Here is a 13,365-nt window from a genome sequence, read left to right on the forward strand (position 1 = left end):
AGCAGTTTGGTAGCAAATGCTTATGTTTTTATTTTGTTTTCTGATGTTGTAAAATATTGAAAGAAATGGATCATATAAACTCAATCTAATAAAGCTGTTGTATTAGTTTAAGCTGGCTGGCCCCACTAGGAAGGATGAGGGACAGGAGATGTGGGGACAGGGCTACCCTGCTCCAGTGGCACAGAGCAAAAGAACAAGCTAGATTGTATATTATCCACCATGCTGATGTCATGCTCACTGTATGAGAGGAAAAGGTTTGGCTGGGTTTGTAGGACTTGTAATATATTGTATAGTTTGTAAAGGTTTTGTGTTACTTCCCCAGTTTCCAGGCTGGGATTCATCCCTTTTGTTCCAGTTTCAGTTTGTGCACTGAGTCAATGTTTATTTGAAGTTTCATCTGCCCTGTAGCTGGTACCTTTTCTCCTGTTTTGTTTTCCCTTTGTGCAATCTGATATGCCTGCAATAGAGTATTAAACTATCCTTATTGCAACTATTATTTTGGCTTTCCAGACTCCTTTCTTCCTTGCTCACCTGGGTGGGGGGGAAGAGGAGAAAACCCCGCTATTGTAACTGGACTGCCAGGACTCAGCTGCCAGCTGAGTTGAAACCAGGACAGTTGTCTATTGAAAAGTACCTGCTAAGAGTTTTACTGGAATAATTTTCTAGTATCAGTCAAACAGCATATGGTTTAGTCTTCATTTCTTCCTACTCTCTTATTTTTGTACCTATGTTCTTGCAGCTTGTAAAAAGCAGCCAAGTGTCTATGCTTTCATACACAGATTCATAGAATATCAGGTTGGAAGGGACCTCAAAGATCATCTAGTCCAACCTTTCAGGGTAAGAATATAGTTTAAATGAGATGGCCCAGTACTCTGTCAAGCTGGGCCTTGAAACTGTCTAATGTAGGGGAATTCATCGCATCCCCTGGGAGTTTATAGGTATATGCAACCAAAAAAAATGGTGCTTGATTGCTATAACAAGAAACTGTAGTTTTTAAAAGCATCATCCACTTAGCTTGAAGAATGAGGCAAAGTACTGTGAGGTGCCTATGTACATTCTTGGATGTATTGGTACTCAGAGGAATTTTCAAAGCATCTGAAAGTTAGTCACTTTACTTTCTCCGACATTCAATATGTTTTTGTTGTGGTTTTTTTCAGGTTGAATTTATTTATTTTTGTTAAATCTAAAAGGTTGTATTTCTTGCATCCATTTTCTAGGTTCAAAAAATCCGGACACAAAATTATTCCCCAGTTTACACACTAAAGATAGAAAAAGCCTCACACAGTCAGTCGTGATTCATCTTGGCAGAAGCTCCTCAAGTCACCTCCTTTTTATAGGCTCCACCTTAATTTTGGTTAATAGAAGTCTGGTGAATTTTTATGAGATTATTCTCATTGTAGGAGAAGGAAAAGTAGAATACAAGTAAGTAATTAAGCAGTGATGGGAAATTACAGATGATGTCTTTACTAGCAAGATAATATGAAGCTCTTGTTTCTTTGATCTAACACATAACAATTTAATTACAGAGTATAGGAATTAGATATGCAAAGTTTACATAGACTAAAAGCAAGCCTGTCTCAAGAGCATTCACGCATCACAATTCAACTTACCTGTTTGATTCATCCCACTGGACTAGTTCTTCTCTTTCAAAAGTGCCGACTAAGTTGCAAAATGCAATCAAGAGGAAGAAGCAGAACAAGTTCTTCACTTGTTCAAATAAGTAATTGCTTGATTAGTGCCTTGTTAGAAAAAAAATTAAAATTAAAAAAATGAAGGAGCCCACACAGCATCTTTGCTAATACAGCAAGCATAATTTGCAAAAACATAGTAAGATGCACTTTTTGCCCAGAGAGACAATTTAACAGTAATGCCTAGAGAAATAAAACCCAAATTGGACTCTCACTCCCTTTTTTAGAGGAACTTAAAGAAGCAGAACAAAAGGAAGTCTGAATCAAAATTAAGTAGCAGACAAGATCTCAACTCCCTGAGGGAATGAGTCAGTGATGAAACAATCAAAGGAAGAGTCACCAAAAGTCCTCTTCCTTATTGAAGAATATCTGTGATCAACCCCATAATTAAAAAGCACGGAGTAAAGTCCCTTCCATTGTGCTACATTTTGATAGATGTTGTCTCATAGGCTTTTTCTAGAAACTGTTATCAACTTAAAAAGAATGGCAAATTGCAATATGGAGGGGAAAAAATACTGGTTAACACCACTGTCTACAAATTTGCAATGAAAAATAGTAAAAATTTTATCTATTATCAATCCTAACAACCATTACATCTACTTGGAAACAGCACCTACTACAAGCACCTCATCCAATTAGAGTTGGCTACTATTTGTCAGTGGAAATAAGCTGAAGTTTTAAGATTACATGTTTAAAGAAAAATCCACAATCACAAACAAATTCCTTGTGGATCAGACAAATACATACCAAGCAGAAACTGACAGCATCACAGCAACAAACACAGAGTTTACAAATACATTTCTTCAGCTACCAAAACAAATGCCATGCAAAAGAGAAACATCAATATCTAGTGCATCTATTGCTGCTGCAGCTGAGCAAAATTAAAACACTGCCAAAGCTGTCGATTTGGTGTTACTTCACCTACAAATAATTCAAAAGTTCAATTTGGTTAGAAAAATTAAACTTTTTCCAAGACATTTCATACAGCCTTGTCTTCAGTACTTTGAAAACAGAGTCCCGGTTGAAACATTGAGTTTTAAATGAAAGTAAGCTGAAAGGCCAGAGAGCTCCCTCTAGTGTGAGCAATGAAACGAAATCATTAAAGTCAAACACACCAACTCTATAGAGAAATGTGGTACTGAGAGAAGACAAAGGTAAAAAAAAAAAAAACAGAAATAGCTAAGGAGCTAAATATTAACCCCAGATGTTACAGAGCAGAGATGAGGTTGAAACATCAGGGTCTGTCTACTAGAAGCAGAGTACCACAGAATCACATGATGGTTGAGGCTGAAAGTTACCGCTAGAGTGCAGGCATCTGGTCCCCCCCCCCACCCCCCCAAGCAAGGCCACCTACTGCCAGTTGGCCAAGACCCACGTCCAGACAGCTTTTGAAGCTGTCACCAAGGACAGTGACTCCACAACCTCTCTGAGAAACCTGTGTCAGTGCTCAGTCACCTTCTCAGTAAAAAAGTGTCTTCTTATACTCCCTGCTGTGTTTCAGTGTGTACACATTGCCTCTTGTCCTGTCACTAGGCATCACTGAAGAGAGCCTTGCTCCATCTTTTTTTGCATCCTCCCTTCAAGTATTTGTATAAATCCAAGAGATTTCCCTACTGCTTGAGGCCAAGGATTTTGGTTTCTGCTTAATGACTTTAAATACCAAAATCAAGCAAGATGATTCTGGTGATCAAAAAGTACCTTACCAAAACAACACAAAACTGGATCAGGAAAAGCCAGAAGCAGATTTTCATGACACTGCTAGAAGATTTGGACACTAATTTTTTCATCTTGTGTACATGTTAGAGAACATTGTTTTAAATGAGCCAATTTACACTGAAGGTTTTCCACTAACCATTTCCTGGAATTGTCACGTCAGGACATGTATGTGCCAGTCTCACATAATCCTAGTCTTCCCACTGACAAAAGAAGTTCAAGCTTATTAAACTTGCTGCATCTAAAAATATTTTGAGCAACTGACAATGCAGAATTTTAATCCCATCAGAGGAGCATTCTTGGTGCCTTCAGTGGGAACTGACAGCACCCACCAACTGGGAGCACAAGGCCCATTACTGAAACCAGGGTGGGTGTTTGCTTCCCCATCAGCAACTAAGTACTCTTGTCTCCTTAGTACTATCCAGATAATAAACAATCAATACCGCTTCTAAACAATATTGCTATCTTAGTCCTGCACTATTAAAAGCACACACAATCGTACTACAGAATTTTCTGTTCAGATCTCCATCAGCTAAAAAGCATTAGAGCCACCTCAGCTTTTAAGTTACATATTCATCAAGCACCTCTTAGCTGCAGTGCACTGATGTCATAGAGTAAATATTTAACTACAGTCATCATTCCTTCAAACAGGTCTCCTTATTTCACACATCAGTAGCTTCTATTTTTCTCTTGGGAATATCTGATCACATTCACTAGTGTTATCCAATACCCTCATTCTATTCTTTCCTGCTTCCGTGTATACAAATCACTCCAGCACTTAAATAAATACTGCAGTCCAGAGTCACTACAGGAGATATGCAAGCACAGATACAAGTCACTTTCAGCCTCTGGATTTCCTGGTAGTAAAATCATTCCACTGAGAGTCTCAATTCGGTGTGCAGTCTTTGATTTCAACCCACCTCAAGATTCTTCATAGATTTAATGTTACCAGCACACTGTGTTAAATGTACTTCCCTTTTAAAAGCTTTTTTGGTACCACTTCTTGTTGCTAAGCACCACGCATGGTTTAGGTAAACATGTTTAAAGCCCTGGTCCTCATGGGAGACTTCAACCACACTGATACCTGCTGGTAGGACAAGATAGGAGGGCACTAGCAATCTAAGAGGTTCCTGGAATGGCAATTTCTTCTTCCAGAAAACACAGGTGGGGAGAGGGAAAAGAAAGATCTGCCCACTGTAAGTGAAGACCAGGTTTGAGGCCATCTAAATAACCTGAAGGTGCACAAGTCCATGGGGCCCAACAAGATTCACCCATGGGCTTGAACCTGGACTCCCAAGTCAGGCTGCTCCTTTGCACTGGGAAGGAGAGTGAAGAGAGGGCCCAGAGCAGGTACATGGTAAGTGGAAAACAGCTTCACCCATGTCAGGGAACCATGGTGGCCACTTTCCAACCCTTAAGGTTTGCTTTCACCGATAAGCAAAATAGCAACAAACCTAACCAAAGTTATTTACACATATGCAAAAACTTAGGCTGGTCCTTTTCCCTCCGTGGTTTGCTGCCTGGCTAGAAAAGCTTGGTGGAGACAAAACACTAGTTTGCTGATAGAAAAGTAATTAGTTGTGGATAAGCAGCTAGTTAAAAGGTACACAGCCTCACCACTACTGAGGATGCAGGTCCTCTCCACTGCTTCTGCCCAGCAGACATCCTGCTACTAGGCCAAGGGCTTTACTTTTGGGGAGCAAATCTGGCCAAACCAAGGGAGGGAAAAGTCCGTTGTAACAGTGAGAAGATTCTCAGAAGACGAGAGGACCGCTGTATTCTCCTCTGAGGGGTCCCGGGGATAAGCAGAGATAACCAGGCTTCCACAAATGAAGCCCAAGCGGGAGCCCGCGGGCGAGCGCCTGCACTCCTCCACCTCAGCTCCCAACCTACACTCTGCTCTTCCAGGCTACAGGGACGCTCCCGCCCCCAACCCCAGGGAGGCCCAGCCCTCGGGGCGGGTGCTGCCCGAGGAGGAGCGGACCCCGAGCAGGCGGGGGCGGCCCAGGTACAGCCCTGCGACTCCGCCGCGCCCTTCTCAGGAAGCACTGTCCCAGCAGCCGCCTGGGGAGACGCTGCCCCGCCAGTAACTCTCCTCAGACCGCCATCGGAGCCCCGCCGGGACAGGTAGGGCCGCGCCGCGGGAAGCGGGACGCACGTGAGCGCCGGGCGGGACGGGAGACGCGGAACGCTACCCCGGAGGCTGCCTGGCTCTGCTCGGCCTCTATAGCGGGGCCAGCTCGCGACGGAGGAGCAGAGCGATCTTCTTTTACGACGGGCGGCCGCAGGCTCGGTGGGCCACGGGCGGCCGTGGGGAAACTCCCGGCAGGGCCGCGGGGTGGCTGCTCCCTCGACGTCATAGGTGCCCTCGGGTGGCCGCCGCGTGCCTCCGCTAGTTCAGTCAGCGGTGGTGCTTTTCTCTGTGTTGGGCGTCTCTTGGAAGAGTTACGCTCTTAGTTCATTCTTATTTTCTATAGCGATCCTAGGTGGGAGAAACCAGAGTCCTCAGCAGAGGGCTGGGCGTGAGGAGGTTGGCACCGGCTTTATCTCGAGAAAGTCGTTCAGTACGTCTGTGTACGTCGAGTAGCCCTTATACCCTGCTGTAGCTGCTCTGGCAGCAGAGTCACAGCAGCGTGAAGTGCCAGCGTATACCTGCAGCACCTTGTGTGGGACCTTTCCACGTTAATTTGCCAGCTAACCGTGCTTCTCTGTACAGCCATAGCCCGGCGAGGGCAGAGCAGCAGGAATGCCTTAGCTGCGGTGAGAGCGGCCCTGCTGCACATGTGCAAATGTTATGCAACAAACAGAGACATGCAGGACCAGTTTAGATTGGTGTCTTTCATCTAATGACCCACTAGCCTCAACTGCATGTAGGTGCTTGCATTAGATGACTTCATTTGTGGGATTCATTCAGAGTTCATCATGGACACTTCATTGTCTTTTGTTTAACTCACCTTGGTTTCTGTCTGACAGATACCACATCATGTTTGCGGTTTTGGTACTGCTGTCTCAACTACCTGTGACGCTGTTTGCATTTCCTCACTGCACAGGGAGATTAAATACTTTGACGCAACCTGAATGGAAAGATGGTAATTTACATTTAATGTGATTTTATGTTTTCTAAAAGAAAAGTATCTTAACTTTTACTTTTGCTGAGGAATCTTTGTATATATAAATAATTCTGTGCTTGGTGTTTGAATTTTTTAAAAATTTCATTAACAAAAAAAATGTTGGGTTTTTTTTTAATGCTGAATTTTACATTTGAGTATTCTTTGAAGTGATTGATAATTTGCTTGGATGTTGCTATCAAGTCTTTATCAAATCCAGTAGCAATTGCAGATTGGGTCAATTGATCTGTCTCTAGGTCTCTGGGATTATTCTCATTTATATAACCAGAATCCTCTAAGTAACATAAGAATTCTCCAAGTTTGAAATCTGTATTCAGACTCTACTACTTTGATACTACCTGAGCACATAACAGTTTTATTTATGCATCTAAAAATGCTTTGTATTTGAAAGGGTTTATTTGCTTGGCTATTGAGATTGATATTTTTTTCTCGATACCAGATTCCCTTACAATACCTTGAAAGATAAGCATAGTTCTGCTATTGCAGCTCTTCAGTGAGGGAAGCAGAAAGAAATTAAGGTAAAAGCAGATGAAGTTCTACAGAAGGAGTCAAGCACTGTGATGCTGAGCCATGCTTAACATTTAAGCATTAGGCCTTCTAAAAAGGATTTGTAACTTAGCTGTTCAGTCTCCTCAATGAATAAGGAATCCTGAAACCTTAGGATAGACTTTAAAAAGTCATCACATGGAGCAGGAGGATCCTTTGGGGCAGCAGCCTGAGCAGAAAACAGAAGAATGCTTAAGATAGATTATTCATTAAAATCTGTATTACTCTGGGGCATAAAACATCAGGCTGCCTGGCCACCTGTTTCCTGTGAGTTCACAGCATAGAACCCTCTCCTGACAGTAGGCCTAGATTAGTCATTTAAAGATGGAGTTGGAAAGAGGGGCCTAACTTACTCCAGTAATGTAGCAGGCAGGACAGTTGTCAAGAGTACATGGTACGTGAATTGAGAGGTTACCCCTTCAGAATTTTCTGAATGTCTTTTACCAGTGGAGTTACTTTATTCAGCACACTGTGTGGATGCATTTTCAATTAAATGTTAGGCAATCTAAACCTGCATTTACCACTTTGTTGAACCAAAGACTGCAGAACTGTATTCAATTCCCTCACAAACAAAGCAGGATTCAAATTAATCTGTTTCATTCTCCAAATTCTGTCTTCATCACTGGACTGCAAGTAATTCAGAGATGGAGATAGATGTACTGTGGCTATGGCCTACAAAGTGCAAAAAACCAGTGCAGATAAACTTGCCAAAAGAAAAAATGAGCATGTATCACTGGGAATTAGGGATCCTAGGCTCCAGACAGTTTGCCTATGCATTCCACATGAATTAAGATGCATCAATTATCCAAGTGAATTCAGAAGTACAGTTTATGCTGTCTGCATGGTAAGAAGTAAACCACTACTGAGCAGAAATGGAGATCTCTGTTTAAGAAGGTTGAAGTTATGCTTGTGACTTGCACTGAACCAAGATATCAATAATATTATTTTCCCCTTTCCACTTGTGGGTTTAGGTTGTTTACTTGTTTTTTGGTGGGTTGGGTTGGTTTTCTTTTTTTCATTTTTTTATTATTGACCTCTCTGGTTATTCTTAGATATAGCATAAATATTTTAGCTTAGATTTCTTCGCAATTACTTTTATTCTAAAGATTTCCCTTCCTACACGAATGTATGCACATGTGTGTGGCTCCCTCAATATATACTGAAGTATTATTGTAAATATACACTGTAATATGCCTTTAATATACTATTTTAAAGACATAACCTATATGCATGTTACACAGCAGTTTGCTTAGTTCCAAGTGAGCAAACTATTCTGAGACACCACTTCAAGATGTAACAGTAACTATAGGACAAAAATTCTTCAGTGATGTGATAATCTAGCCAAACAAGCTAACAAGAACACAGAGCTAATTTGTAGCTGAATAACTTTATACTGAATCTCATCTCCTTTTTTAGATGCCTGGCTTTGTATGTAACAGTGCTGCTTCTGCATTACACTTGCAAAAATAATCCTTTAGTCATTTTACTGAACCGAATAATCTGAATTTCTTGGATACAGATTAGGCTTTCACTGAAAGTCAAGCCAGAAAACTGGGTCTGTCATACAAAGATTTATTTTTTTTTTAAGAAGCTGCAGCAAGAGCAGGCTAAAACTTGACTATGGAAAATGCCTGGTGAGAAAATGCATTCCTGTATTCCAAAGCCGCCTATAATTCCACTAACTCTTCTGGAATCTCACCTCATAACTTACTCCAAGAGGTCTCATGTAGCCTATAATAAGTAAAAAAGGTAGTAGTAAATGTCATAAGAAGTCCCTGTTGTCAGTAAAATGTCTGTCATGTGCTAAAACAAACAAACTTGGCAATATGCCAACCTTTTTTACGTAAAACTTGTTGCTTTGATTGTGAGAACAAATGTAAGATGAATAGGACTCTCCTGCCACTATTTAAAATCCATATTTCCTCAACAATGTTTGATAAATGTATATTCAGGGTTCTTTAGAGAGAATTTATTTTTTTAGGTTGTTTTTTCTTTCCCTCGCTTGCCTCCTTCCTCCGGTAGGCGAGCATCTTTTATCCCAGAACAGGTTAAAACCAAAACATGAACAACAGCTGTCATGAGAATGAAATTCCAGTATAAGGAACAGCTGAAATGCTTTATGAGAAAAAGAAAGTAAGTTTCATAAGCAAAGAAGACATTTTAGGGGAAGAACTTGACGTTTCTTTTGCCTGTATGTAGTTGAAGGATGCTAGGAGGAGAAGTGGTCTCTTAAGGGCTGCTTTAGGATATTATCTGCTCTTTAGAAATACCCAATTTAGCTTTCCTAACTTCTTTTAAATCAGCTTGTGTTTGGTTTTTTTCAATTAGTGTTCACATCAGCAAAGGAGGCCAATTTATTCATTGGACGACATCTTCTGAATAACAGATTTGATTTTGAAGCATTCACAGCAGATAACCTGGAAAGAGAATGCTATGAAGAGCTGTGCAATTATGAAGAAGCAAGAGAAGTTTTTGAAGACACTGAGAAAACGGTAAACTGCTCAAACTGAATTTCAGATACTGAAAGGAGTTACTGACTAAACCATTACTGTATCTAAACTCTGTAGCCCTTCTGAAAACAGCACTTAAAATAAGATGATTGCTTTTTTTTAATGCAAAAGCACAGGCCCCATTTAGATGAGGTTATTGCTGTAGATAAACAGTGAATACACTTTAATATGTACTATTGTTTCAAAGACTAAAGAGAAGGGCTCCAATTATGTAATCAACTACAAATGAAACTTGAGGAGCACTGCTTGTGGATGTGTCTACATATGTCTCACAATCTTGTTGGGTTTGTTTGTTCATTTTTTTAGTAACTTCTCAGCATCTAATCTGAATGTGTTTCACATGCTCTATGTATTAATTGGCTGATTATGTCTTTGTGTCATGCCAAAGAAGTGTTTTTAGAGGAGCAAATATGCAGTTCAGCTCTTGCTGAGTACTCTTACAGCATGATCTTCTAAATCACTCTGCATGTGCAGCTTGGAAAAAATCTGGTATATATAAAAATAAAAAAAAAAATAAAGAGAAAAGTACATAAGAAACCTTTAAGCCAAATAATGGAACATGGTGATTGTCTTAAAACTGGCTCTTGCTGCACACAGCAAGAATCTCTTTGTGATTCTAGATGTGTTCTGCACTGACCTGCAAGGACTATACTCCTGTTCTGAAGGTGAAATGGTAGTTTGCCATCACTAGCATTTTCCTAAGAAAAATGCTGGGTAGTAAAAGTGGAAATTACAGCTAAACACATTTAATCTATAACAGTTATGCAATAAAGATTTTTCTCTACTATTTTTCTCCCATTATTTTTCCTAGATGATAGGAATTCAGATACTGTTCATACTGTCTGATTCTTAAGAACTTGATTTTGTCTCATTAATACTTTTCTGTAAGGATGTACAAAAATTTATTATAAGCATTTTTTTAGTGTCATTCAGGCACATTGGACAGTTAAATGCACTTTTCTTTTTACCAGCTGGCATTTTCTTCTTTGTGAAATTGCAATTCTTATGCCAATTTGAATGTATGAGAAAAATACAGTGGAATAAGCAAATAGAGGTGCTTCAGCAGGAGTTGCTTCTGTTTATACCATTGTTACATTTTGCTCACAGTACTGTATTAAAAAAAAAAATAATTGTCAGTATGTATGCCAATTGCATGTCTCAAAAAAATCCTTATTCTTTGTGTTTTGACAGATGGATTTTTGGAAAGAATATTCAATTAAAGGGCCTAAAATAAGATCAGGTAAGTAGTTTTTATTATTTTCTTATATTGCAGTATTTTATGCTTGTTACAGCATTACATTCTTAAAAATACACCATGCATTCTGTTAGCAAAATCAGAATTGGTCTTTACTGAAATTCACTGTAAACTGTGCAAGTATACTGCATTATCTGATACCATGAATCACACTGAACAGCGTACATTTTAAGTCTGTAGGTAAAATATAATTTTCTTGTCCATTTATTTGTTTTATTACAGTCAGTAAACATTACAGTAATCCTGTGGCTGCTTTCTGTGGTTTGCTTTGATTTTGCTTGTGTGTCTTCCCCCTGTTTTGTTAACAGTAATAAGACTACTCCAAACCTGAATGAGAGTGTTCTATGTCAGACATTTTATTTTTAAAAAGTCAGTATGATTTGAGGACAAATCTACAGCCCCATCAGGGTCACAAGTACATGAAGTAATATTTGGAAGGCATTAGCAGATGGACATCTCAACAGTTTTATGTACAGAAAAGGGAATATTTTACTCACTTTTGCTTTAAGCTGAATGTGAATGATACCCATGGGTTGTGTTGCAGATACAGCCTCTTACAGCAAGCTAGACTTCAGTGGAAAGGAACAACCTTATAGCACAGCAACATTAGTATTTTACAGTGTATACTCTATGTTATGCAGGTAGAACACAATATAACCAATGTTTTATTCTCAGGTGATGAGACACTACAAAAGATTAATGTTACAGGACTTCTCATCAGTCTAGTTGCTGCTGGAGTACTGTTAGTTATAATTGCACTGCTTATCTTCTACTGCTGCAAAAGTAGATGCAAATCAAGGCAACCACCAGGGTAAGGAATTTCACTGCTTTAAAAAAAACCCAAACCCCAAAACCTCTCTTCCCCCACACCCCCCCAAAAAAAATCCCCAAAACACCAAAACCCACAACACAACCCACACCAAAACAAACCCTTGCTTAAGAGTGGAATTTAAAAATCACTGTGGGTTTGTCTGACACTGTTCTCAGAGAATACAATAGGACTTCTAGTTCTTACTTTCCTGGAAACAACGTTGGGTGAGTACTAGCAGCAATTATGCTGAAGTTAATAACACAAAAATCTAAAGCAACACTTGCATGGTTGACATTTGGGTGAGGTTGGTTTTTGTGTTGTTGGTTACAAAATATTCTCCCAATAAAAAGATGGAATAATAGGCTGGGGCTTGCAATGGAAAGTCCAACAATGTTTTGTTTGCTCTTTACTGTAGGCTGTATGCTCTTTGTGGCATGTAGTGATATAAAATGAAGTAGGCTAGATGAAATGTTTCTTTACTTCTCTAGTCCTTCTTGTTCCTTTATCCTAAACGTGAAAGGAATACAAGGGGATTTTGTGCCTTCTCTTCCCTATACATTACTGAGCTATTCTTACCCTGTGGTTTGGAAACAGTGTTTGTCTTACGGTTTTTATGATCATTGAAGGCAAGTGGGTTTTATTGTGTTGTTTGGGGGGGGGGTGTGATTTTGTACAACTAAGACTTTATATTCTTCCTTTTAAAATACAGAAGCTACCACTTAAAATGCTGTTAACTTTGTTTAGGTACTTGGATTATGCAAGAAGTAGAAGACGTAATTCATCTAGTGTCTTCAGAAGGCATGAAGAATTTTCTTTAAACCCACTTCCTCCCAGAACTGGTGATTCAGAACTACCAACATATGAGCAAGCAGTTTCTTCAGATGGACAACACAATGTGCCACCACCCCCTTATCCCGGGCCTCCAAAAGGAAGATGGCTGTTTAGAAAGTCTATGTCGCTTCCTGGCCCTTAGTCACAAACCTCCTTCTGGGCTGAGGGGGGATTACTGAACCATAACGTACTTTTGTAAAAAGTGTGTGCTACCTTGCATATTGCAAGACAGTTTACAAAAATGTGAAAGATCTTTGGCACAACTAGAAACAAGTTAAGGTCCCATTTGGGAATAGAGATAGTCCTGTAGCCTTTGCATAAGGTTATTGTGCTAAGAGGAGGGAACGCATGAAGAATAAGCCTTGTACTGCCACCCTCTTTCTTCCATATGCACGTTGAGCCATCCCATCATACTATTGATGCTTCACTAATAGTTTAATCCTTTTTTTTTCTTCAGAAAGAAGAGTATTTGAATTGGTTTTGTTGATAGTAACCTTTTTTCCCCCACTATTAAACTTTAAAGTACCCAGCTTTCACAGGTGATGTTTCTCTTGTGGTTTAAAAATGTAAACTTGCACCGAAGACCAAACTTCCCCCCCAGAAGCACTTTGCATAATTATGTATTGCCCTACCCTGATGACAAAGTGATACCTTTAAGTAGAAGTAAGAGACTGGAGCACACACCTAATGAGGAAAGGCTGAGAGAGGTGGGGCTCTGTAGTCTGGAGACGGGAAGATTGAGAGGGGATCTAATAAATGTCTATAAATATCTGTGGGCTGGGTGTCAAGAAGGAAGGGACAGGCTCTTCTCACTTGTGCCTTGTAATAGGACAAGGAGCAATGGATGTAAGCTACAGCACAGGAAGTTCCACCTCAACATGTA

At 39.9% G+C, this 13,365-nt stretch overlaps 1 protein-coding gene across 1 annotated transcript in view; it reads right to left on the bottom strand.

Annotated features, from left to right (window-relative positions):
- Nucleotides 1–13,365, bottom strand: part of CCDC73 (coiled-coil domain containing 73) — a 73,848-nt gene that overhangs the window by 51,997 nt on the left and 8,486 nt on the right. Inside the window, 1 exon segment of the mRNA XM_054172013.1 lies at nt 5,504–5,834. Within this exon segment, the coding sequence (XP_054027988.1) occupies nt 5,504–5,834 (331 nt within the window).

Source organism: Dryobates pubescens, chromosome 22 (assembly GCF_014839835.1).
Source record: "Dryobates pubescens isolate bDryPub1 chromosome 22, bDryPub1.pri, whole genome shotgun sequence".
NCBI lineage: Eukaryota > Metazoa > Chordata > Aves > Piciformes > Picidae > Dryobates > Dryobates pubescens.